General features: G+C 35.7%; 1 protein-coding gene across 1 annotated transcript in view; it reads left to right on the top strand.

Annotated features, from left to right (window-relative positions):
- Nucleotides 1–26,829, top strand: part of LOC101892452 (homeobox protein B-H2-like) — a 71,018-nt gene extending 44,189 nt beyond the window's left edge. Inside the window, exons 2-4 of the mRNA XM_005185831.4 lie at nucleotides 5,877–6,099; nucleotides 25,706–26,505; nucleotides 26,587–26,829. Coding sequence (XP_005185888.2) covers nucleotides 5,877–6,099; nucleotides 25,706–26,405 — 923 coding nt within the window. The 3' untranslated portion in view covers nucleotides 26,406–26,505; nucleotides 26,587–26,829. The remainder of the gene's footprint in view (nucleotides 1–5,876; nucleotides 6,100–25,705; nucleotides 26,506–26,586) is intronic.
- The last annotated feature ends 1,079 nt before the right edge of the window (nucleotides 26,830–27,908 follow it).

Here is a 27,908-nt window from a genome sequence, read left to right as displayed (position 1 = left end):
AATAATTTTAGACCCAACAAAGTATATATATTCTTGATCAGCGTAAAATTCTAAGAGAATTTAGCTCTGTCTGTGCGTCCATTTGTTCGAATTAAGATAGGAAGCTAAAACTTTGCACAGAACAGTCTTTTTGTAGGTCAATTTCAATTTGGGCTACATCGAACCACTATATCGTATAGCCCGTATAATGGTTCTAACCGATATTCGGTATTTTGATGATTTTACGACAATTTTTACTGTAAGTATTTCAAATTTCGCATTTGAAGTTCGTAATGGTTTCTACAGTCTATGAAAAGAAATTGCGTATGCAGGTCTACGTTTTCATGTACTTAATATATAGTGAAACAAAAGACTGACTGAGAATCAACCCCCAAACGAAACTACTGAAGCTAAAAATCTAAGAACTTTGCACGAAGATCAGTCTTGGTGCGTAAGCGTATGGTAAGGCTGGGTTTTTAGAATTCATACTAAAGGAGTACGAAAGGTACTAAAATGTAGAAAAAATTGAATACCTTGTGTTGGACATACGGTATGAGCTAGAATTTAACTGAAACTTGAAACAAGGGCCACTGACGGATTGCAGTATAGATGTACCAAAGGTTTTGGGTCCTGTATTTGTACGGAAATTATTAAGTGGCCCCTAATTGCGTATTGGATGAAGGGATTGAGCTGAAATCCCGAAATTTTATATTTAGGTCTCTGTTGGGATCTGGAGGTGGCTTTGAATATGTGTACTCTAAGTACTAAATAGAACCAAATTTGGTATTGTGTGAAGGGATAGAGATAGATTACTGAAGATATCTGCGTTCGATATGTGATGGTGGTCTGGAAATACGTCCTCTATTTGTACGAAAAGTACTAGTACTAAATTGGGTATTGAAATCAAGAATTTTGTTTATGTATGTCACTGTTGGTGTCTGTGTTTAAGATATAAGGTGTTTTTGGAAATGTGTACTATAATTGTTCGAAAAGTACTAAATGATACTATATTTGCAATTGATTAATGCTGGAATCCTGAAATTTGAAGTGAATATCACTTTTGCTGTCTGTGGCTGAGAGAAGGACCTGGTTTGGTTATGCCTACTATAATTGTACTAAATGGTACTACATTTTGTGAAGGAATAAATTACACAGCTGAAATCCCGACATTTGATATTAAGGTCTTTGTTGGTATATAAAATTGAGATATGGAGATTGTTTTAAAAGTTCGTATTTTAACTGTACGAAAAGAACTAAATGCTATTAAATCTTTAAATTTGATATAAATGTTGTTTTCTGTGTTTATACCCTACACCACATAGTGGTAGGCGTATTATGTCTTTGTGCATTTGTTTGTAACTTGGTAATTCTGATTATCTTCACAGAATCACCTTCTGAGTCCATTCATTCATGTCAGTCCGTCCGTCTGTCTATTCATATATTTTTGTGAATAAAATGTAGGTCGCATTTATTATCCGATTGAGATGAAATTTTGCAAACAATATATGTTTGCCCCAAGGACGAACCCTATTGAAATTGATGACAATCGGTTTAAATTTAGATATAGCTCCCATATATATTCTCAACCGATTTCGGGTTAATTGTACACAAAATGGCCAATATCAGTCCAAATGACCTGAATTTTGGCACATTCGACCGAATTCAGCTCAGAAACAAGTACTTCATATTTTGTGAAAATCGGTTCAGTTATAGCTATTGCTCCCATTTATATATTCTATACGATTTGATCTTTTAAGTCCCTCACATGCGTAATATGCATTCCACGACAATGTTCTTTGGTACCAGATATCAGATACATTTCAGGAATAAGTGCCTAAAAGTTTGTCAAGATCGGTTCAGATTTGGATTTAGCTCCCATATATATGTTTATTCGATATCAGGTTTATTGTCAACTGAATCTTAGCAATTTCAACGGTCTAGAAGCAAGTACATAAAATTTGGTGAAAATCTGTTCAGATGTAGCAATATCTCCTATATATATGTTTCATCCGATTTGCGGTTTAAGTCCCTCACTTGCGTAAAATGCACTCCACAAGAATACAATTTGATACCAGATATCAGATACAGCCCAGAAATACCTCTGTCAAATTTTATAGAGATCGGTTCAGATTAGGATAAAGCTCCCATATACATGTTCATTGGATATCAGGATTATTGTGCACCAAATGGCTAATGTCAGGTCAAATGAACTGAATTTTGGCACCGACGGAATTCTTTCAAGAAGCAAGTACATCGAATTTGATGAAAATCGGTTCAGATATAGCTATAGCTCCGGTTCATCGGTTCAGATATAGCTATAGATTTGGATAAAGCTCACATATATATCATTATCCGATTTTAAGTTTATTGTGCACCAAATGTCTTTCGACGGAATTTAGCCCAGAAGTAAGTACTTTATGTTTAGGTGAAAATCAATTCAGATATAGCTATAGCTCCCATATATATGTTTAATACGATTTGGGGTTTTAAGTCCCTCTCATGCGTAATATGCATTCCGCAACAAGAATATTTAATATCGGACAAAGGTACAGCTCGAAAATACCTCTGCCAAATATTATCGGCATCGGTTCAGATTTTTATATAACTTCGATATACATCTTAATTCGATGTTACGGCTATGGTCTACCATATATATAATATAAGCCCAATTTGGATAGATTTTTCCATATTCAGGCAAAATTTTCCATTTGATAAAAATCGGTTCGGTAATAATTCTTACCGAAGTCATATCATGCACTATGCAGCAATGTTATTTGGTACTAGAGGAACAAAAGCGTCCGTCAACTTTGTTGAAAATCGATTCAGAGTTGGATATAGTTCCCATACTGTGACTACTCTAAAGCCATGATAGGCATTCAAATAAGGCTCATAGTTGGTATGATCTACTTCACATAAATTCCCAATATAAACTTTTTTGCTACGGAAGCTCTTTTAAATACGCATAGGGTGTAGGGTATCATATATTCGGCCCGCTTAACTTTTGGCCTTTCCTTACTATTTTTTGTTTAAAATTCGTGCTCTGTTAAGAATGTTAAAATAAAGAGAAAAACTGCGTTCAGCGACCATGGCCATTTTTGCTCAATAGGTACGTAAATAGACAGAATTGTCAATGCATCCAGAGAAAGTCACAGTTTGGTGCGGTTTATGGCTTGGTGGTATCATTGGATCGTACTTCTTCAAAGATGCTGCGAATCGTATCGTAACTGTAAATGGTGAACGCTACCGTGAGATAATATTCATTCTTTTTTGTTAAAAATACTAGAACTTGACTTGCACAATATGTGGCCGGTACTTAGATGCCTAGGTCGTGCGATTTAAAACCTTTAGACTATTTTTTGTGGGGCGTTTCAATTGAAGCATTTATTCGTGAGATATCGACTGAAATGTTGGAAAGAATATGCCAAAATTGGACTAAGTTGATGGACCATTTGAGTCGCGGTCAATATTTGCATGAAATAATCTGAAACAAATTTTAAAAGCTCTTAATAAATCACCCTTTATGTGAGTTTGGAAAGTGTGGGTCCGATATATGTATCTATATTAATTAAAGAGTAAAGTAATCAATCCCCGACTATATGGCTTGGCCTTGGTCCGAGGTGAGGTACTAGAACGGTACGAAAATTATTAAAAAGTACTAAATATGATGCCTTCTGTATTCAAGAAAGCAGAAGAGCTGGAACTCTTAAATTTGGAATGAGGGTCACTGATGGAGTGTATGATGCTACCATTTCGTATCATGAGAATGGTTAGATCTAAAAACTTAAAATTTGGAATAGGAATCAAGGTTGAGGAGTGTAGACGATGTAAGGTAGGTAGTTTGGAGGTGTATACTCATGTACTAAACGGTACTAAATTTAGTGCACGAAAAGTGCTAAAGGTTACTAAATATGGTACAACTTTGATTTGAGTGAACCAATTGAGCTGGAATTCTAGAATTTGGAACTAAGATTAATATTGTATGCTAGGATTGTGGAATGTACCTAGTTATCGGAATGTGTACTTATGTGTGCTAAATGTTACTAAATTTGGTACAATTTAAAATTTTGGGAGAACCAATAGAGTTGGAATCCTGAATTATGGAAATGAGATTGCTAGTATTGTTGGACTGAGGAATGTAGATAGTTTTGGAAATTCGTACTTATGTGTACTAAATGGTACTAAATTTGGTACAATTTAAATTTTGTATGCAACGGTAGCGTTGGAAACCTGAAATTATCACTTAAGCGTACTTAATTGTACTAAATTTGGTACAATTTGGATTTGGGTGAACCAATAGAGCTGGTATCCTGAAAATTGGATATAAGACTACTGTCGAAGTGTAGGATTGGGGTATGTAGGAGGCTTTGAAAATTCGTACTTATGTGAACTTAATGTTATTAAATATGATACATATTGGAATTGTGATGAACCGGTGGAGCTCGAATTCTGAGATTTGGAGAAATTTGAGAATCACTAATGGAGTGCAGGATAGATGCACCAAAGGATTATTGGAAATTCGAATTTTAAATTTAGGATATGTTCTAAAATGGTACTAAACTCATTGTATTCGTTTTTATACCCTACACCACAAGGTGGTCAGGGTATTATGTCTTTGTGCATTTGTTTGTAACAGGCAGAAGGAAACGAGATAGACCCATAGTTCCTTTTGATGATCTGGATAGAATCACATTCTGAATCGATTTATGCATGTCCGTCCGTCCGTCTGTCCGTCCGTCCGTCCGTCCGTCCGTCCGTCTGTCCATGTATTTTTGTAAACAAAGTACAGGTCGCATTTATTGCCCGATCCAGTTGAAATTTTGCACAGATCTTTTGTTTGATCCAAGGACGAACCCTATTGAAACTGGAGATAATCGGTCAAAATTTAGATATAGCTCCCACATATATCTTCGTCCGATTTGGCTTTTATTGTGCACCAAACGTGTAATATCAGCCCGAATTGTATGGAATTTTGCTTATACACCCAAATTAGGCCTGAAAATATGTATGCCAAATTTGATCGAAATCGGCTCAGATATAGCTATAGCTCCCATATATATTGTTCATCCGATTTGTTATTTTTGTCCACCGCCGCCGTAATATGCACTATGCTAAAACAATATTTGGGGAAATATATCAAATGCAGCTCAGAAATACATTTGCTAAATTTTATCGATATCGGTTCAGATTTGGATATAGCTACCATATATAACTTCGTCCGATTTACCTTTTATTGTGCACCAAACGTCTAATATTTGTCCAAATGGGATGGAATTTGGCACTTACGACCGAATTGAGTCTGGAAGCTAGTATGTCAAATTTGGTGAAGATCGGTTCAGATATAGCTATAGCTCCCATATATATTGTTCATCCGATTTCTAGTATTTATTACCCACAGCCGTAATATGCACTCCGTAACAACGATATTCAGGGAAATATATCAAATACAGCTCAGAAATGTCTTTGCCAAATTTTATCGAGATCGATTCAGATTTGGATATAGCTCCCATATATATCTTTATCCGATTTCAAATTAATTGTGCACCAAATGGGCAATACAATTCCGAATTTAAAAGATACAAATGCTTCGGCATATTTAGTCCTTTGAAATTTAAATTATAATTATATTCATAGCGTGTATGATTAAATTCTCCCATAAAAACTTTTAATTGTTATGTGGAGCTCTACTTAATTAGCAAAGTGGTGTAGGGTATCATAAAGTCGGCCCCGCCCGACTTAAGACTTTCTTTACTGGTTTTACATTGATTTCGTCGAAAAAAATACAATAACTCCGAGGAGATCTTCTTAAAATGACAACTTTACATTTAGGCATGTCTGTATGTAATCACTTTTCTTTTTTTTTTTTTAACAATTTTTTTCCTTTTCTCTGTCGTTTACAGGTGCCAAAGACGATGATGGCCAGAGCATTAAGAGCAATGACAATCTGATGGGCTTAAGCAAAAAACAACGCAAGGCACGCACCGCATTCACCGATCATCAACTGCAGACGCTGGAAAAGTCATTCGAACGTCAGAAATATTTGAGTGTCCAGGATCGTATGGAATTGGCTAATAAATTGGAATTGAGTGATTGTCAGGTTAAGACGTGGTATCAAAATCGAAGGTAAGAGGCAAAGTGAAGGCGGTGCAGAGAGTGTATTGACTGTTAAGGTGATTATTTGCATTTTTATTGGGAAAAAAGAAAAAAAAACGAAAAAAGAGGAGTAAAAAAATTGCAAACTATCAATTTAAGATGCTTTAGGTGAAGAGGAAAAATGTCTTCGGTTTATGAAATGTTGGTGTTAACACTTTTTAACACATTGATTGTTTTTTTTTTCATCTTAAATGCAATCAATGCAGTTGTCATGGTCTTCTGAACTGGTATTTCTTTTTTTTTTTTTTTGGTATTTTGGTCGATTGACCGCTTGAAGATGTTCTTAATGAACGATGACAATTTAGTTATTAAGTCTTTTAGTATTGCAGAATCGATAAATTTTAATTTTAGTTGACGTTGCTGGATTCGCTCGAGGTGGATGCTGGGATACCCAGTTAAAAAAAGCCATAATGTTTTGTTTGTAATTATTCATTTGAATTTTTATGCATTTTTAAGTGGATTGCCATATTCGCGGCAATGGTGTCCAACTTTTCTAAAGATTTGGGTCAATTTTTTTTGGAAATCCATAAAAGATAATTGCATTTTTAAAGGGTCCACATATGTAGAACATTGTTGGAAAATTTTAATGGCATCCAAAAGTAAACAATTTAACAAAATTAACAAGTAAGCAAAGGCTACAGTCGAGCGGGGCCGACCGTTGAATACCCTACAATACTATAATAAACGATACAGTTTATATAGGCGAGATACTCGAAAGAATTCCACAAGATATTGTGACAAATAATATAAGAAAACCGTCTGGTTTCGTCCTCTAATTTTCGAATAATAGCAACGTAAACTAATTTGCTCATTTCCAATTTATTGGTAGATGTTGCACGTAAATGGTCTTCCTAGATCTGGAACCAATATTTCCCAAAGACCTATAATCTGTCAGAAGTGGCAAAAGATTACAATTTATTATCAATTTTTTTTCACTGAAACGCATCTATATGAGATACAGACATTTGACTATATTCTTCAACGAAATCAGCGTTAACGAAATCAGCGTTAACCTCTTTCCTGTATTTGTGAATTCTCCAAAGAGTCACTGGAATGGACATTTTCGTATTTTGTTTACAAAATGTGGCAAACTATTTCACACATTGAATATTTTTAGATGGCCATCCGGCTTTTCAATATGCGGTAACCCCCATTCAAATGTGTGTGAGGATTGGGCGATAATTACGACCTGCTGACAATTTTGCAGTTTTTTGGTCCATTTCAACCCCTAAATATATGGCGATTATCTCTAAAGGGAGTAGGCTTCTAATCTGACCCTCATCTTATCCCCATGCAAAATTTCGTAAGGATCGGGCCATAAATGCGATCTGTATATGATATCCTGATATCCTAACTACTTAGTTTTGTTAGCTGTAGAAATATTAATTCAAAATGAAAATATGCCAAAAATGTGACAAAATTGAAAAAATATGAGAAAATTTTACAAAATCAATATTTTCATCTTTAGAGAGATATTTTTATGCGATTTTTTTAGACGTTTTTTCTTTCCTCCGAAGAGGCCATTCTGAATTAATGAGAACTGTTGAAATCAGTTCAGCCGTTCTCGACATATAAGAGATCTTTCAAGCATATCTACTTTGATAGACATATATATCGCACATATTTTGCTATATATCCGATTTGTTGGATGTAAACATCAATGTAAAGATTAGAAGTAACCTTGTCATGGCTTTGTGATTTCGCCAGGATTTAAAATATTCGCGGTTTAATGAAAAATTTTGAATTTTTTCAACAAAAAAGATATGGTCTATTTTACCCGCTAAATATTATCCGATGACCACCCAAATTGGTAGGCTTCTTCCCAACCCTAAACTCTAGCTACATGCGAAATTCCGCGTCGATTGGTCTATAATTGCGACCTGTATAGCTACTGCAAAATCCGACATTTTTTCAGTATTTGGTCCATTTCAACCCCTAAACATTTGGCGATCATCTCCAAAAGAAATAGGGTTCTATTCTGACCCTAACCCCACCTTCGTGCAAAATTTCGTAAGGATCGGGCTATAATTGCTACCTGTAGCGTGATTACAAATTAACATGGACAGACAGACGGACGGACATACATAGCTAGATCGACTCAGCTCGGCGAGCTAGGAAGATCCATATATACTTTCCTATATGGGAAACCAATATTTCGAGGTCTTACATAAATTCTGGCTCAATCAAACTTATAATACCCCCAACACATTGTGTTGTAGGGTATAAACATGTATTTGGAGTAAGAAAAGAAGAGTTAATCATTATAAACTATATCTTAAATTCTTAATTTAAATTAAATTTGCATTTTTAAAACGATGAAAACGATTTGTCCAAGACTTCCTTTATTTTTGCTCTGGTTTATGATGAGTTTCATTGAATATTTTTTTTATACCCTACACATCAGGGTATAATGTCTTTGGGCATTTGTTTGTAACAGGCAAAAGGAAACGAGATAGACCCATAGTTCCTTTTGATGATCTGCATAGAATCACATTCTGAGTCGATTTATGCATGTCCGTCCGTCTGTCCGTCAGTCCATGTAGTTTGTAAACAAAGTACAGTTCGCATTTATTGCCCGATCCGGATGAAATTTTGCACAGATCATTTGTTTGGCCCAAGGACGAACCCTATTGAAATTGGAGATAATCGGTCAAAATTTAGATATAGCGCCCATATATATCTTCGTCCGATTTGCCTTTTATTGTGCACCAAACGTGTAATATCAGCCCGAATAGTATGGCATTTTGCACATACAATCAAATTAGGCCATGAAAATAAGTCTGCCAAATTTGATCGAAATCGGTTCAGATATAGCTATAGCTCCCATGTATATTGTTCATCCGATTTGTTATTTTTGTCCTCCGCAGCCGTAATATGTACTCTGTAACAACAATATTTGGGGAAATATATCAAATGCAGCTCAGAAATACCTTTGCTAAAATTTATCGAGATCGGTTCTGATTTGGATATAGCTCCCATATATATCTTCGTCCGATTTACCTTTTATTGTGCACCAAACGTTTAATATTTGTCCAAATGGGATGGAATTTGGCACTTACGACCGAATTGAATCTAGAAGCTAGTATGTCAATTTTGGTGAAGATCTGTTTAGATATAGCTATAGCTCCCATATATATTGTTCATCCAATTTGTTATATTTGTTACCCACAACCGTAATATGCACTCCGTAACAACGATATTCAGGGAAATATATCAAATACAGCTCAGAAATATCTTTGCCAAATTTTATTGAGATCGGTTCAGATTTAGATATATATCCCATATATATCTTAATCCGATTTCAAATTAATTGTGCACCAAATGGCCCCGCCCGATTTTAAGACTTTCTTTACTGTTTTTTTTTTTTTGTAAAATTCCCTCAAAATATATTCTTCCAGAAAAATGTATGAAATACCTGGAAAGCCGTTTCTGGTGCATTTCATATACCCATTTTATATCGCCTGCTAAAGATTATGTGTCGTACAGTGTATAACTCCTTAAAATATTCAACTATCACATAAAGGGAGACATATGTTGTTGGTTAGCGTAAGACATGGTATATCGGAGTTTTGAAGAAAATCCATTCAGAGTTTTAATTTAAATTTCAAAATCTGGAACACTTGTGGAAGAGGCACAGATCTAAGTTTAATGAAAACATTTGGACGTTATCAGATAATCCCGTCGAAACTCATAGAACGCACAAGACAGTCAGACAGACAAATAGACGGATCCCTCTAGATCGACTGCCATAAAATGGATTTTCTGCAAAGATATATGGAGTCTTAAGCCATTTTTTCGGCGAACCTTAATTTGGCCGTTTCAAATGATAAATGCCCTCAGTAGCCGTAAGGCAGGATATATAAAAATTGTATAGAGGCTTTACGAAAAATATCTGGAGATTTTTCCGTTAAGTAATTATATATGTGAGTTTTTCAAGAAGAGGTTTTATTTGTAGTACCAAAACAACGGCACCTTATCTTTCTTGGGGGCCAGAAAGAATTCGGAAGACGTTAAATCACAAGATATTCAAAGATACAAGTCTTCTTTGCGAGAAAATTTTTGTATGGATTCAGTATTTGTTATAGCCTCCATATAACGGTACCTCCAGATTTTTATACCCTACACCACATAGTGGTGAGGGTATTATGTCTTTGTGCATTTGTTTGTAACATGGAGAGGGAAGCGAGATAGACCCATAGTTACTTTTGAGTATTTTAATAGAATCACTTTCTGAGTCGATTTATGCATGTCAGTCCCTCTGTCCGCCCGTCTGTGCATGTATTTTTGTGAACAAACTGAAGGTCGCATTTGTTATCCGATTGAGATGAAATTTTGCAAACAATATTTGTTTGGTCTAAGGACGAACCCTATTGAAATTGGTAGGAATCGGTTCAAATTTAGATATAGCTCCCACATATATCTTCAACCGATTTTAGATTAATTGTGCACCAAATGGCTAATATCAGCCAAAATGAACTGAATTTTGGCACTTCCGATTGAAATGCAGTCTAGAAGCGAGTATTTAAAATTTGGTAAAAACCGGTTCAAATATAGCTATAGCTCCCATATATATGTTTCATCCGATTTGCCGGTTAGATCCCCCACATTCGTAATATGCACCCAACAAAAATGATCTTTGGTATCAGATATCAGATATAGCCCAGAGATACCTCTGTCAAATTTTAGCAAGATCGGTTCAGATTTAGATGTAGCTCCCATATATATCTTCAACCAATTTCGGGATAATTGTGCACCAAATGTCAATATAAGTCCAAAATTCTGAATTTTGGTCCATCCCACCGAATTCAGTCTAGATGCAAGCACATCAAATTTGGTGGAAATCGGTTCGGATATAGCTATAGCTTCCATATATATGTTTCATACGATTTGGTCTTTAAGTCGCTCACATGCGTAATATGCATCTAACATCAATTCTATTTGGTACCAGATATTCCTCAGAGCTCGGATATACCTTTGCAAATTTTATCGAGATCAGCTCAGATTTGGATATCGCAACATTATACACCAGAATTCTTTCAAATTTTGTAATTGAAGTTCGTAATGAATACTACAGGATGTGACAGAGACGGACAGATTGTCTGTGCAGGTCCACGTCTTGTTCGGTATTTTGATGATTTATTATTCACTGATTTTTTTAAGTCTCTCATTTGAATATTGTAATGGCTTATGACAAAAATTATCTATGCAGGTCCATATCGTCGTATAGACTCTAATATAATAGCTACATTCAGTGTTTTTAAGATTTTAACAGAATTTTTAACGGATTTTATTTTTTTAAACATTGCCAAATTTGTTCCAAATGGTGGAGGGTATTCAAAGTTCGGCCTGGCCGAACTTATTGCTACTTTACATGTTTTTTTTAAACCACAAAATGTTTATATTTAAAAGTCAAAATTTTGAAATTTTGAAATTGATTCGGCGATTCTTTTCAAACTTGGTATATCTACATATTTTTCTCAATCAATGATCTGATACGAATATGGAATTTATCGCTAGTACCTCCCCCACAAAAAATTAAAAATAATTCTCAAAAAATGGAAATTTTTCAAATTTTGCACATTCAAATATTTTTAATCAGTTTTAGATAAGTGGACCTTATCTAAAAAAATTGGTACCGCACTCATATTTCAACATGAATGCAAAAATTATCACGTGAAGGCAGTAGTCAATATGATCCAAATTGAGCACGTTGTAATATTTGTATCCGAGTTGATTCAGATGAGAAATGGATAATATTAGTCCACTCCTTCAGTATCTTCTCCAAAAAGGGTCAACACTTCAAATAATCATAAAGTAAGCCAACATATATTTTAATACATTGACATAGGCTGAGGGAATACATCTGTCGGCAAAACCGACTTTTTAATCTGTTTTCTTTAATTTTGGCAAATTTTCGAATGTAAATACAATTTTCTAACACATCACGAACTTTATCGAAGTTTGGACATCGTTGACATCACAAAAAATTGCATTTGAAAATTTACAAATACTCTTCCAAGTGTATTTGATTAAGTTATTCAAGTTTGATAGTCATCAGCTAGTGACTTGTGTACCGTCGTAAAATGTTAAGAGTTGCATATTTTCCACCATTTACACTGTCATTTCGTCGTTGAGTTAATATTTCCAAATGTGGCATTTGTTGCAACATAGGCTTCATTTGGCTAACAAATCATTTTTGATTACGTTTCGCCAAAGAGGAAAATTAAAATCTGGCCAAGTGGACGTTAATTGTTTAATCATTTGGCAATAATGCTAAACATCCTCCGTTTGTTGATCAACGAAAAATTACAAAAATTCAACAATTTTGTTTTGAGTGAAAGCGTTTTCAAAAGCATTTTGTGTTTTTTTTATTATCTCTAGTTAGTTTTTACTGATCAACTGACTGACGTTTTGAGCCGTGTGATTTGTTACCAGTTGCTGCGGCTGTTGGTATTTCGTATTTGCTTCAGATCAAATTCAAGTTTAACAAATAATTACCAGGTTTATAGTCTTCAATCTCAATGTACCCGTATGTGGCAGTAACATTGCCATTCATATTGCCATCATTAGACTTTGAAGCTTGAAGCGTTTAGCAATTGTAGTTTAATTGATCGACAAATGCAAATGTCAGAGATTTGGAGAAGAAAAAACATTTTTTGCGAAATTTGCATTGCAAAATGTTGAGCGGTTGTTTTGCGGTTGTTAATTAACTTAGGTTAATGTGTGTTAATCGCTAGTGTTCTCAGTACATTATGCAGTACATTGAATGTGATAGCAATTAAAAAACATACCGAGAATGCTATCCAGTATTCTGATATACTCGTAATGTGTTTTAATTTGTTTATTGTGAATATTATCTGCATTATTTTTTAATTGAAGTATATTTTTATACCCTTCATCATACCATGGAGGGGATATATATTTTTTTATTCTGTTTGAATAAAGGCTTTTAAACATTGGACCCACCAGATACACTGTTCGTTGATATACTTATATGTACGAAGTTGTAAGATGATTATGCTTAATACTGTGTAATTGGAGGTTTTGGATTTTCAACATAGAGAAATTTTAGATCCTGGTAATCCTTATTTAGAAATTTAAATTTTATTTCTCTATGGATTAAAATTCTTGCTGAGGAAATTTGCAAAAAAAAAAAAAAAAAAAACATTAAAGAAAGTCTTAAAGTCGGTCGGGGCCGACTTTACGATTCCCCACACCACTTTGCTAATTTAGTAGAGCTCCACATAACAATTAAAAGTTTTTATGGGAGAATTCAATCATACACGCTATGATTATAATTATAATTTAAGTTCAAGAGACTAAATATGCCAAAGCATTTGTATCTTTTAAATTCGGAATTGTATTGCCCATTTGATATATATGGGAGCTATATCCAACCAACTGAACCGATCTTGATAAAATTCGGCAAAGATATTTCTGAGTTGTATTTGATATATTTCCCTGAATATCGTTGTTACGGAGTTCATATTACGGCTGTGTGTAACAAATATAACAAATCGGACGAACAATATGTATATGGGAGCTATAGTTATATCTGAACCGATCTTCAACAAATTTGACATACTAGTTTCTAGAATCAATTCGTAAGATCCAAATTGCATCCCAATTGGTCAAATACTAGACGTTTGGTGCACAATAAAAGGTAAATCGGACGAAGTTATATATGGGAGCTATATCCAAATCTGAACCGATCTCGATAAAATTTAGCAAATGTATTTCACAGCTGTATTTGATATATTTCCCCAAATATTGTTGTTACAGAGTGCATATTGCGGCTGCGAGGGCTAAAATAATAAATCGGATGAACAATAAATATTGGAGCTATAGCTATATCTGAATCGGCATACTTATTTTCAGGCCTAATTTGGTTGTATGTGCAAAATTCCATACTATTCGGACTGATATTACACGTTTGGTGCACAATAAAAAGCAAATCGGACGAAGATATATATGGAAGCTATATATAAATTTTCACCGATTATCTACAATTTCAATAGGGTTCGTCCTTAGGCTAAACAAATGATTTGTGTAAAATATCATCTGGATAGGACAATAAATGCTGTACTTTGTTTACAAAAATACATGGGCAGACAGACGGACGGACATGCATAAATCGACTCAGAATGTGATTCTATGCAGATCATCAAAAGGAACTATGGGCCTATCTCGTTTTCTTTTGCCTGTTACAAACAAATGCACAAAGACATAATAGTGTACCTAAAAGCATCAAAATACCGAATAAAGGTAGGTACCGTTATATAGGGGCTATACGAAGACGTGGACCTGCATAGACAATTTTCTGTCATAGGCTGTAGTATCTATTTCGAACTTCAAATGCCAAATTTGAAACAATTCCGGTGAATAAATTCGCTAAAATCATCAAAATACCGAATATCGGGAGGTACCGTTATATGGGGGCTATACCAAAACGTGGATCTTCATGGCCCAATACCAAAAGTCCTGCAGACATAACATACATTGGAGTAAAATTTTATCAATCTACTTCAATTCGTTCGGACGCTAGAGTGATTTCCACAGACGGGCAGACGAATAGATGGACAGACGGACGGGCATCGCTAAATCGACTTAGAATTTTATACTGACCAAGAATATATATACTTTGCGGTGTCTAAAATGTATATTTCGAGGTGTTACAAACGGAATGACAAACTTAATATACCCTCCATACTATGGTGGAGGGTGTAAAAAAAAACAGTAAGGAAATATCAAAAGTCGGGCGGGCCGATTATATGATACCCTACACCACTATGCGTATTTAGTAGAGCTCCCGTAACAAAAAAAGTTTATATTGGGAATTTAATTGAAGTAGATCGTGCCAACTATGAACCTTATATGAATGCGCATCATGGCTTTAGAGTATTCACAATTTCGAAACTGTTACTAAATCTGAATCGATTTCAACAAATTTGACGGAGGCTTTTGTACCTCTAGTACTAAAAACCATTTCTCTATAGTGCATCATGATATGACTTCTATAAGGGTTACATTAAAAAATATTTATTAGAGCAATTGATATACTGGACCGAGTTTTACAAAATGGAAAAATTCAGTTGAATATGAAAACAGCTATCACCGACATCAAGGAAGTGGACGGAAGAAAACAGCAACATCAGCCAAAATGGTTCAAAAAGTTAAGAAGCGACTTGATCGAATGGCCGTGTCGCAATGGCCGAAAAATGGCTCGTGAGCTGAACATATCACAATATACCATTCGGCAAATATTGAAAAATGAGCTCGGGGTAAAGCCATTAAATTTCAATAAAGTACAAGAACTTACACCGCAACAGAAAGAAAATAGACTCAAAAGAGCTAAAGAGTTGCTTCGCTTGGCCGAAAGTGGTGAACTGCCGAATTTGGTTTTCTCCGATGAGAAAACATTCGATGTCCAGCAGTTTGTAAACAAACAAAATGATCGTGTTTACATGCCAAAGAGGTCAGTTGGAAATGTGCACCATCGGTTGGCCAACAGAACTCAAGCGCCGGCCATGGTGATGGTGTGGGCCGCCATAACAGCCGATGGTCGCTCTCCGTTCGTATTAATCGACCGTGACATCAGAATAAATGATGAATATTATAGCGAAAATATTCTGGAGGGTGTATGAAAGCCTTGGACACGCAAACATTTTGGCCGCAGACCTTGGACATTCCAACAGGACTCAATACGAGCCATCCAAAAAAGTTTTCAAAAAGAGGTTACTCGCTTCATTTCCAGCGCACAATGGCCACCAAAATCTCCGGATACCAATCCGTTGGACTATTGTGTCTGGAGTATTTTGGAAAGCAAGGTTGGCACTAAAAAATACCAAAGTGTCGATCACCTCAAGCAAGCGCTTCGCCGGGAATGGTCCAAATTATCGTAGAGCAACATTCGGGCAGCGTGTGACGCTTTCATTGGCGGTTTGAAGGCCATAATTCGTGCCAAATGTGACCATTTCGAACAAATCCAAACTTATTATAAAATTTGATGCTATTTCCGACATTTTTGCTTTCATTCAATTAAATTTAAAAAAAATATGGTGTTTGCCTCTGTTGCAGTTTTTTTTACCTCATCCTATAACCTGATACCAGATCAATATATATGGGAGCTATATCCGACCTCCATAAGATTTTACAGAGGTATTTCTGGGCTATATCTGATATCTGGTTCCAAATATCATCCTTGTAGAGCATATATTGCGAATGCGAAGAACTTAAACACCAAATCGGATGAAACAAACATATGTCAGCTTTAGCTTTATCTGACCCTATTTTCTCCAAATTTGATGTACTTGCTTCTAGGTTGAATTCAGTCAGATGTTCCAAAATTCAGCTCATTTGGACTGATGTTGGCCATTTCGTGCGCAATTAACCCGAAATCCGTTGAAGATATATCTAAATTCCGACTGATTCTCATCAATTTCAATAGATTTCGTTATTGGGCCAAACAAATATTTTTTGGAAGGTTTTTTGCTACGGCTTCCTTTAAAGTCAATTTTTAACCATATTTTAAAAAAGGTACCACAAATTAAAAACCATTAAGTTTGGCCGGACCGAAATTTTAATACCCTCTAACTTTGGGTAACAAAATTTTTTATAAAAGTACCTGAAGTCAAACGTATTCCACTTTAAACTACAAATACCAGTAAGACCATTTGAATAATACTGTTAAACTTTTCAAAAAGTGGCTGAGGGGTCATACCAAAATTGAACCTCTACAGACAATCTTATACTTCAAGAATTGCCATCTACCAAATCTTCTTAAATACCAAATTTGGAACATTTTCGTGGGTATATGTGTCTAGGATTATCAAAATACCGAATATCGGTGGGTATTGTTATATGTGTTATATATGGAAAAACGTGGACCTAAATTTTCAATGTTCTGCAGCTAGGACGCTAGAGTGATTTCCACAGACGGGCAGACGAATAGATGGACAGACGGACGGGCATCGCTAAATCGACTTAGAATTTTATACTGACCAAGAATATATATACTTTGCGGTGTCTAAAATGTATATTTCGAGGTGTTACAAACGGAATGACAAACTTAATATACCCTCCATACTATGGTGGAGGGTGTAAAAAAAAAACAGTAAGGAAATATCAAAAGTCGGGCGGGCCGATTATATGATACCCTACACCACTATGCGTATTTAGTAGAGCTCCCGTAACAAAAAAAGTTTATATTGGGAATTTAATTGAAGTAGATCGTGCCAACTATGAACCTTATATGAATGCGCATCATGGCTTTAGAGTATTCACAATTTCGAAACTGTTACTAAATCTGAATCGATTTCAACAAATTTGACGGAGGCTTTTGTACCTCTAGTACTAAAAACCATTTCTCTATAGTGCATCATGATATGACTTCTATAAGGGTTACATTAAAAAATATTTATTAGAGCAATTGATATACTGGACCGAGTTTTACAAAATGGAAAAATTCAGTTGAATATGAAAACAGCTATCACCGACATCAAGGAAGTGGACGGAAGAAAACAGCAACATCAGCCAAAATGGTTCAAAAAGTTAAGAAGCGACTTGATCGAATGGCCGTGTCGCAATGGCCGAAAAATGGCTCGTGAGCTGAACATATCACAATATACCATTCGGCAAATATTGAAAAATGAGCTCGGGGTAAAGCCATTAAATTTCAATAAAGTACAAGAACTTACACCGCAACAGAAAGAAAATAGACTCAAAAGAGCTAAAGAGTTGCTTCGCTTGGCCGAAAGTGGTGAACTGCCGAATTTGGTTTTCTCCGATGAGAAAACATTCGATGTCCAGCAGTTTGTAAACAAACAAAATGATCGTGTTTACATGCCAAAGAGGTCAGTTGGAAATGTGCACCATCGGTTGGCCAACAGAACTCAAGCGCCGGCCATGGTGATGGTGTGGGCCGCCATAACAGCCGATGGTCGCTCTCCGTTCGTATTAATCGACCGTGACATCAGAATAAATGATGAATATTATAGCGAAAATATTCTGGAGGGTGTATGAAAGCCTTGGACACGCAAACATTTTGGCCGCAGACCTTGGACATTCCAACAGGACTCAATACGAGCCATCCAAAAAAGTTTTCAAAAAGAGGTTACTCGCTTCATTTCCAGCGCACAATGGCCACCAAAATCTCCGGATACCAATCCGTTGGACTATTGTGTCTGGAGTATTTTGGAAAGCAAGGTTGGCACTAAAAAATACCAAAGTGTCGATCACCTCAAGCAAGCGCTTCGCCGGGAATGGTCCAAATTATCGTAGAGCAACATTCGGGCAGCGTGTGACGCTTTCATTGGCGGTTTGAAGGCCATAATTCGTGCCAAATGTGACCATTTCGAACAAATCCAAACTTATTATAAAATTTGATGCTATTTCCGACATTTTTGCTTTCATTCAATTAAATTTAAAAAAAATATGGTGTTTGCCTCTGTTGCAGTTTTTTTTACCTCATCCTATAACCTGATACCAGATCAATATATATGGGAGCTATATCCGACCTCCATAAGATTTTACAGAGGTATTTCTGGGCTATATCTGATATCTGGTTCCAAATATCATCCTTGTAGAGCATATATTGCGAATGCGAAGAACTTAAACACCAAATCGGATGAAACAAACATATGTCAGCTTTAGCTTTATCTGACCCTATTTTCTCCAAATTTGATGTACTTGCTTCTAGGTTGAATTCAGTCAGATGTTCCAAAATTCAGCTCATTTGGACTGATGTTGGCCATTTCGTGCGCAATTAACCCGAAATCCGTTGAAGATATATCTAAATTCCGACTGATTCTCATCAATTTCAATAGATTTCGTTATTGGGCCAAACAAATATTTTTTGGAAGGTTTTTTGCTACGGCTTCCTTTAAAGTCAATTTTTAACCATATTTTAAAAAAGGTACCACAAATTAAAAACCATTAAGTTTGGCCGGACCGAAATTTTAATACCCTCTAACTTTGGGTAACAAAATTTTTTATAAAAGTACCTGAAGTCAAACGTATTCCACTTTAAACTACAAATACCAGTAAGACCATTTGAATAATACTGTTAAACTTTTCAAAAAGTGGCTGAGGGGTCATACCAAAATTGAACCTCTACAGACAATCTTATACTTCAAGAATTGCCATCTACCAAATCTTCTTAAATACCAAATTTGGAACATTTTCGTGGGTATATGTGTCTAGGATTATCAAAATACCGAATATCGGTGGGTATTGTTATATGTGTTATATATGGAAAAACGTGGACCTAAATTTTCAATGTTCTGCAGCCGAAGCTAGAATCCATTACGAACTACATATACCAATTTTTAGAAAAATCCGTAAATGTGGCAAAAATCATAAAAATACCGATTATCGGTAGGTACCGTTATATGGGGGCTATACAAAAATTTGGACCTATGCATGTAATGTTTCTCCACTGGAGCTAGAACCCATTTCGAACTACAAATGCCAATTTGTAGACAAATCCGTGAAAAAATGTGGCGAAATTATCAAGTTACCGAATATCGGGATTTACCGTTGTATGGGGCTTTTCCAAAACGTGGACCCATATATCTCATTTTCAATTCCAACCATCCTAGACACAATACAAATTGTTCTGCCAAATTTTGAAGCTCTACGTCAAATAACAACAGACAGGCGGACATCGTTAAATCGACTTAAATGTTTATGTTGGCTATGAATATATATACTTTATGGGGTCTACGACGAATATTTAGGGATGTTACAAACGGAATGGCAAAGTTAATATACCCTCCTTTTCAAGGTGGATGATATAAAAGAACTCTTCTTAGGGTTAAAATGGTCGACCAAAATATTTCTCATATTTTTGTCCTTACATTAAAAATTAGCATAATTTATTTACTTAAAATCAAATTCCATTTGCAATTAGAAATCGAATTTTTCCCTCTCTCTCTCTCATCACAGCCTGCAAAAAAAGGGGTTTGCATCTTAAGTCTTTTGTTTGGCCCATTTCGTCTCTGTTTTCTAGTTGAGTGAATTCAATTAAATGAAAGGCGCCGGTCTTAATGAAACTTAGGCGCCGTCTTATTTACATAAATTTGCAAATAACAGCAAGAGCTGAGCATCACTGGCTCACTCCCTGGCGTTTGAAGCAATTTAGAGATTTTCATTAAGCCGCTCACTGCCCACTAATCCTTTTGCAGCGAGTACACCTCGTCATCATCATCGTCGTAGTCATGGCATTTGTGTAGTACAAATATTTCTGGTTTTAATAGGATTACACTGACTTTTCGTATTGGATTAAGGTGAGCTATAGGCAAACAGTCTGCAGCAAAAAAAAGTGCAATTATATTGTAAAAGAAGATGCCACGATAGGCGAGCGAGTGGCCTTTGGGCAAAACAAAGTAGCAGCAGGATATTTGTACGACAGCAAAAAACGGACAATGCCACAGCATTTAGAGGCTGTAAAAGGCCGGTAGGCGTATAACAAAACAATTAAGTGAGAAATATAAACAGACAGCAATTTGGGATGGTAGGGAGAGGGGGGCGAGAGGTAAGGATGCGTAGTGAGGCATTTTTTTGTTGCCTTGGTTTTTGGTAGATATTTTGGTCCGAGTGTAATTTTGTGAATGACTTTACAAGTTTTTTCGGGGAGTTTGCATTACCTGGCCTACATCGTTTTTAGTGTTGTTGTTGTTAAATGGCCTCTTTTTTCTGTTTGCTTTTCTCTCTCTCTCTCCGTTGCGCGGCCAATGATTAATGATGTTCAAATTGCATTGACATATGCATTAGTGGTAGCCAAGCTCCTTTGCATTTAGTAGCTTACGGTGGCTTGTCATTCCTGTATTGTGTTTTTTAATGATGTTCTCTTTTGGGTATGCTGCCTCCCATGCCAGGCATTTTTTGTCCAGGCTTATACATAAATTGTTTCGTTTTTTATAGTCATTTATAGTTTCATTGGGTATGCCATAACGAATTGCATTGTTTGGGCATTGAAAACGAAACGAAACGTTTTCATTTTTTATTTGTATTTTTTTACCACAAAAATGCTACTGAATCGAATTCGGAAGTGTGTGTGAGTTGGCGTTTTTTTGTCGATAAGTTTATTTTGTGGATTATATTATTTTTTTTCAATATTTATGAAACATTTAGTGGTATTTTCCCAATGACATGCAAATATTTCAAAATAATAATATACAACTGCTTTGCGGTTTATTTATAAGTTTTCTCAAAATATGTGTAAGTTCTACCGTTTATAACACTTAAGTGCCTATATTCTTGGTTAAGTAGGCCATTATGTTTAAAAAGGAGGGAAATATTAAATTGATGGGTCGAAAAAAAGCACTTTGTATCAATATCAAATGGATTTTCAATAAATATAGAAACAAATATAGTATGAAGGAATATGCAGAATGAATGGCAAGCCAAGCATCATCATTTCGATAGCATCATCATTTTTAGAAAAATTACAATTTTTGATATTTTCCACTTAATTCCGGGTATTTCAGCAAACTTGGAATGAAAAATAATAACCAGTAAAGAAAGTCTTAAAGTCGGGCGGGGCCGACTTTATGATACTCTACACCACTTCGCTAATTTAGTAGAGCTCCACATAACAATTAAAAGTTTTTATCGGAGAATTCAATCATACACGCTATGATTGTAATTAAAATTCGGACTTGTATTGCCCATTTGATATATATGGGAGCTATATCCAAATCTGAACCGATAAAATTTGGCAAAGATATTTCTGAGCTGTATTTCATATATTTCCCTGAATATCGTTGTAACGGAGCACAGTACAGTATATATGGGAACTATAGCTATATCTGAACCGATCTTCACCAAATTTGACATACTAGCTTCTAGACTCAATTCGGTCATAAGTGGTAAATTCCATCCTATTTGGACAAATATTACACGTTTGGTGCACAATCAAAGGTAAATCGGACGAAGTTATGTATGGGAGATATATCAAAATCCGAACCGATCTCGATAAAATTTAGCAAAGGTATTTCTGAGCTCTATTTGATATATTTCCCCAAATATTGTTGTCACGGAGTGCATATTACGGCTGCGGAGGACAAAAATAACAAATTGGATGAACAATATATATGGGAGCTATAGCTATATCTGAATCGATTTCGATCAAATTTGGCATAGTTATTTTAAGTCCTAATTTGGTTGTATGTGCAAAATTCCATACTATTCGGGCTGATATTACACGTTTGGTGCATCATAAAAGGCAAATCGGACGAAGAAATATATGGGAGCTATATCTAAATTTTTACCGATTACCTCCAATTTCAATAGGGTTCGTCCTTGGTCCAAACAAATGATTTGTGCAAAATTTCATCTGGATCGGGTAATAAATGCGAACTGTGCTTTGTTCACAGAAATACACGACAGACGGACGAACATGCATAAATCGACTCAGAATGTGATTCTATCATTAATCAGATCATTAAAAGGAACTATGGGTCTATCTCAATTCCTTTTGCAATTGTAACAATGGGTCTATCTCGCTTTCTTCTCCATGTTATAAACAAATGCACAAAGACATAATACCCTGACCACCTTGTGGTGTAGGGTATAAAAATACAGAAGTATTCGTGATTTCCAATCGTTTTTATACCCTACACCACATAGTGGTAAGGGCATTATGCCTTTGTGCATTTGTTTGTAACATGGAGAAGAAAGCGAGATAGACCCATTGTTACTTTTGAGGATCTTCAGAGAATCACTTTCTGAGTCGATTTATGTATGCCAGTCCGTCTGTCCGTCCATGTATAATTGTGAACAAAATACAGGTCGCATTTATTATCCGATTGAAATGAAATTTTGCAAACAATATTTGTTTGGTCCAAGGACGAGCCCTATTGACATTGGTGAGAATCGCATCAGATTTAGATATAGCTCCCATATATCTTCAACCGATTTCGGGTTAATTGTGCACCAAATGGTCAATATAAGTCCAAATGACCTGAATTTGGCACATCTGATCGAATTCAGTCTAGAAGCAAGTACATCAAATTTGGGGAAAATCAATTCAGATATAGCTCCCATATATATGTTTCATCCGATTTGGAGTTGTATGTCCTCACATGCCTAATATTCACTCCTGAAGAAGGATATTTGGTACCGAATATCAGATACTGTTCGAAAATACCTCTGTCAAATTTTATCGAAATCGGTTCCGGTTAGGATGTAGTTCCCATACATATCTTTATCCGATATCAGGTTTATTGTGCACCAAATGGCTAATATCAGCTCAAATGGGCTGAAATTTGGCAATCCTATAAGTCAGTACTTCAAAGTTGATGTAAATCGGTTCAGATATATAAGTCTCATATATAAATTTTATCCGGTCCCATATATTAGTTTTATCCGATTTGGGGTTTAAAGTACCTCACAAGGTTAATATGCATTTTACAACAATGAAATTTGGTTCCATTTATCAGATACAGCACAGAAGTACCTCTTTTTTTATCAATATCGGTTCAGATTTGGATATAGCTCCCATATATATCCTCAACCGATTTCGAGTTAATTGTGCACCAAATAGCCAATATCCGTCCAAATGACCTAAATTTTGGCATATCCGACCGAATTCAGTCTAGAAATAAGTGCTGCAACTTTGGTGTAAATCGATTCAGATATAGCTATAGCTCCCATATATATGTTTCATCCGATTTGGTGCTTAAGTCCCTCACATTCGGAATATGCATTCGACAGCTCTGATATGTGGTACCAGTTATCAGATACAGCCCAGATATACTTCTGCCAAATTTTATCAAAATCGGTTCAGATTTGGATATGGGTCCCATATATATCTTCAACCGATTTCGGGTTAATTGTGCACCAAATGGACTGAATTTCGGCATATCGGACCAAATTCTGTCTAGAAACAAGTACAATAAATTTGGAAAATCGGTTCAGATATAGCTAAAGCTCCCATATCTATGTTTCATCCGATTTGGTGTTGAAGTCCCTCACATATATATCCTTAATCCGATTTCCCCCTGTTGATGGTGGATTTGTGACCAAAAAATGGTTTTGCAAAATGTCTTGTAGAACACATAAATAGTACCATATTTGGTACAATTTTGTAGTGGTTAAAAATGTTGTACTTCAAATCTGAAATTTTATATTAGTGTCGCCATACATGTGTGTGAAGGTGGTTTCGGAAATGTGTACTATAATTGTACGAAAAGTGCTGAATGGTACCGTATTAGCTATTGGGTGAAGGAGTAGAAATAAAATTCTGAAATTTGAAATTGAGATTGCTGAAGGTGTTTGTGTTTGAGATTTGGCGGTGTTTTGGAAATACGTCCTATTTTTGTACGAAAAGTTCTAAATGGTACTAAATTTGATATTGGGTTAAGGGATAGGGCTGGAATCCTCAAATTTGATATTGAGGTTTCTACTGGTATATATAGGTGGTTGTGGAAGTGTGTACCATAATTGTACGAGAAGTGCTAAAATGTACTGAAGTTAGTATTGCATGAAGAAATTGAGCTGAAATCCTGAAATTTGATATGATATTTAATGTCACTGTTGATGTCTGTGGTTGAGAGGAGCTGGTTTTCGATATGTGTACTGTAATTGTACTAAATGGTAGTAATTTGGTATTGGGGGAACTAAAGAGCTTAAATTTGATATTGAGGTCACTGTTGTTATCTGAGACATGGAGATTGTTTTGGAAATGTGTACTAGATTGGATCGAAAAGTTCTAAATGTTACCAAATTTGGTATTGGGCGAGGGAATAGAGTTGGAATTCCGAAATCTGGTATGGATGTCAATGTTGGTATCTGTGGTTAAGATATGGAGGTGGTTTTGGGGAATTTGTGCTATAATTGTACGAAAAGTACTGAATTTGGTACTAGGTGAAGTATTAGAGCTAAGATATAGCTGTAGCTGTCGGTGTCTGTAAGGAGGTGGTTTTGAAAATATGTAATATAATTGTACTAAGTGGTACTAATTTGGGTATTGTGTAAAGGGATAGAACTGGAATCCCGAAAATTCATATTGCAAATGCGTAATATATTTGTCCGAAAAGGTCGCAGTGGTACTAATTTAGAGACAAAAATATTTTTATCCTTTTTTGAAATCAAAGTCAGTATCCGATTTATTTCAAATCTTGGGCATAGTATTATTCGAAAATTTATTGTTATAGCAATCTTCCTGTTCGTACCCTATCTTCAAAATATCAGATTTTCATAAAACTCAATATTTCTGCTCATTTTATGTCTGTTGTGAAGATGGGATATCCATTTCCGTTTAGTAGCTCTGCTGCAAAGGGTCAAAATTCAGAAAAAGCCGACACTCCAACAAGTAGTTCGGAAGGGCCAGACTTTGAATATCCTGCACCATTTAGAAGGTACCGGCTATTTTTTAAATTATTCCTTAAAAAATACCTCTAGAATTATTAAAATACCGAATATCCGGTACAGTCATTTGGAGATATACGAAGATGTGGGCAATTTTCTGTCGTAGGACGTAGAACTCATTACTAACTTCTAACACTAAAATTTTGGAGCTTAACTCTGTCAGAGCAAAAAAAAATCTTAAAATTTCTTTCCTTTATTCTTTCAGAACCAAATGGAAACGACAGACCGCAGTGGGGTTGGAACTTTTGGCCGAGGCCGGAAACTATGCTGCCTTTCAACGACTCTACGGTGGATCACCGTATCTCAGTGCATGGCCATATGCTCATACCCCGCCAAGTCATCACCTGGGTACAAATTCCCCCATAGATTTATATTATCGTCAGGCGGCAGCAGCTGCAGTACTACAAAAACCCTTATCGTATCGTATGTACCCCTCTATGAGTCACATAAATCCACTGTCCAGCAATGGTTTGGCTAGTATGCCTCTAACACCGACACCCATGTCTCAACTTAGTGCTTCCAATTCTTTGCAATCGCTTAGTAGCTATTATCACACAGCTACACAAGCATTTGGTTCTACAAACAGTTCTTCGCCGACAAACAGTTCGCATCTACGCCTCAATAAAAGTCCCAGCCGAAGTGGCGATGACAACGAGACGGAGGCGAGTAATCGCAAAAGTGTAGAAATTATTGAACGTTCCTGCAGTCCACCATTGAATCCGGGCAGTCCACCGGAAAGGCATGAATCTCATAAAACAACCGGTAGTAATAGTAGTTGCTCATCCATTACCGTCAATAATAAAACAACAGCAACAGCATCAAATGCACCAACAACAACGGCAGCTACGGCGACCACTCTAAGCGATAATGAAGCGGATGATGAAGATGACGCCATCGAAGTGTGAAATGCATTCGAGCAACCGCCAACCATTTACGAAGCAACCTGCCATAAAATGTGTTTTTACGTGAACGTCAGTCAGTCGGGCCAATGCCATAGCAAAATAGGTGAGCGTTTGATTGAGAATTTGATGAACTGGAACCAGGTACTTTTAATAAGAATAATTCACTTTTTTTTTCTAATTACAGAACAATTCTCTTCCCTGTGCAGGCGAGACAGAGAGGGAGGACAAGTGGCAAAAAGATAGAAGCCAAATCTGCAGATGCCAAAGAATTCACACACGTTTTGAGACGTTTAAATGGATGAGGTGCTGAGATATTCGGAAGTCATGGACTTCTGGTATAATTTCCGTGTATATGGATCTCAAATTATTATTTTGTATATAATTGTATTATATTTAGATGTTAGATAAATAATAAATAAACACAAATTGAAAATAAATCTTGGGTTTGTATGAATACTACTGTTGTGTCACATTCATTATTTCAGAAACGATAGTTCCGGATTGTTAATAATTTTGAGAAAAACCGAAAAAAACACAGATGACAAGCAAAACCAGTAAAGAAAGTCCTAAAGTCGGACAGGCCGATTTTATGATACCCTACACCACTTTGCTAATTTAGTTGAGCTCCACATAACAATTAAAAGTTTTTATGGGAGAATTCAATCATACACCCTATGATTATAATTATAATTTAAAAATCAAAGAACTAATTATGCCGAAGCATTTGTATCTTTTAAATTCGGACTTGTATTGCCCATTTGGTGCATAATTAATTTAAAATCGGATAAAAAAAAAAATATATATGGGAGCTATATCAAAATCGGAACCGATCTCGATAAAATTTGGCAAAGATATTTCTGAGTTTTATTTGATTTATTTCCCTGAATATCGTTGTTACGGAGTGCATATTACAAATAACAAATATAACAAATCGGATGAACAGTATATATGGGAGCTATAGCTATATCTGAACCGATCTTCACCAAATTTGACATGCCAGCTTCTAGACTCAATTCGGTCGTAAGTGCCAAATTTCATCCCATTTGGGAAAATATTAGACATTTGGTGCACAATCAAAAGTAAATCGGACGAAGTTATATATGGGAGCGATATCCAAATCTGAACCAATCTCGATAAAATTTTGCAAAGGCATTTCTGAGCTCTATTTGATATATTTCCCCAAATATTGTTGTTACAGAGTGCATATTACGGCTGTGGGTAACAAACACAACAAATCGGATGAACAATATATATGGGAGCTATAGCTATATCTGAACCGATCTTCACCAAATTTGACATACTACCTTCTAGACTCAATTTGGTCGTATGTGTAAAATTTCATCCCATTTGGGCAAATATTAGACGTTTGGTGCACAATAAAAGGTAAATCGGGCGAAGTTATATATGGGAGCTATATCCAAATCTGAAACGATCTCGATAAAATTTAGCGAAGGTATTTCTCAGCTGCATTTCCCCAAATATTGTTGTTACAGAGTGCATATTACG

Source organism: Musca domestica, unplaced genomic scaffold, assembly GCF_030504385.1.
Source record: "Musca domestica strain aabys unplaced genomic scaffold, Musca_domestica.polishedcontigs.V.1.1 14, whole genome shotgun sequence".
NCBI lineage: Eukaryota > Metazoa > Arthropoda > Insecta > Diptera > Muscidae > Musca > Musca domestica.
This window is presented reverse-complemented; position numbering and strand designations above follow the sequence as displayed.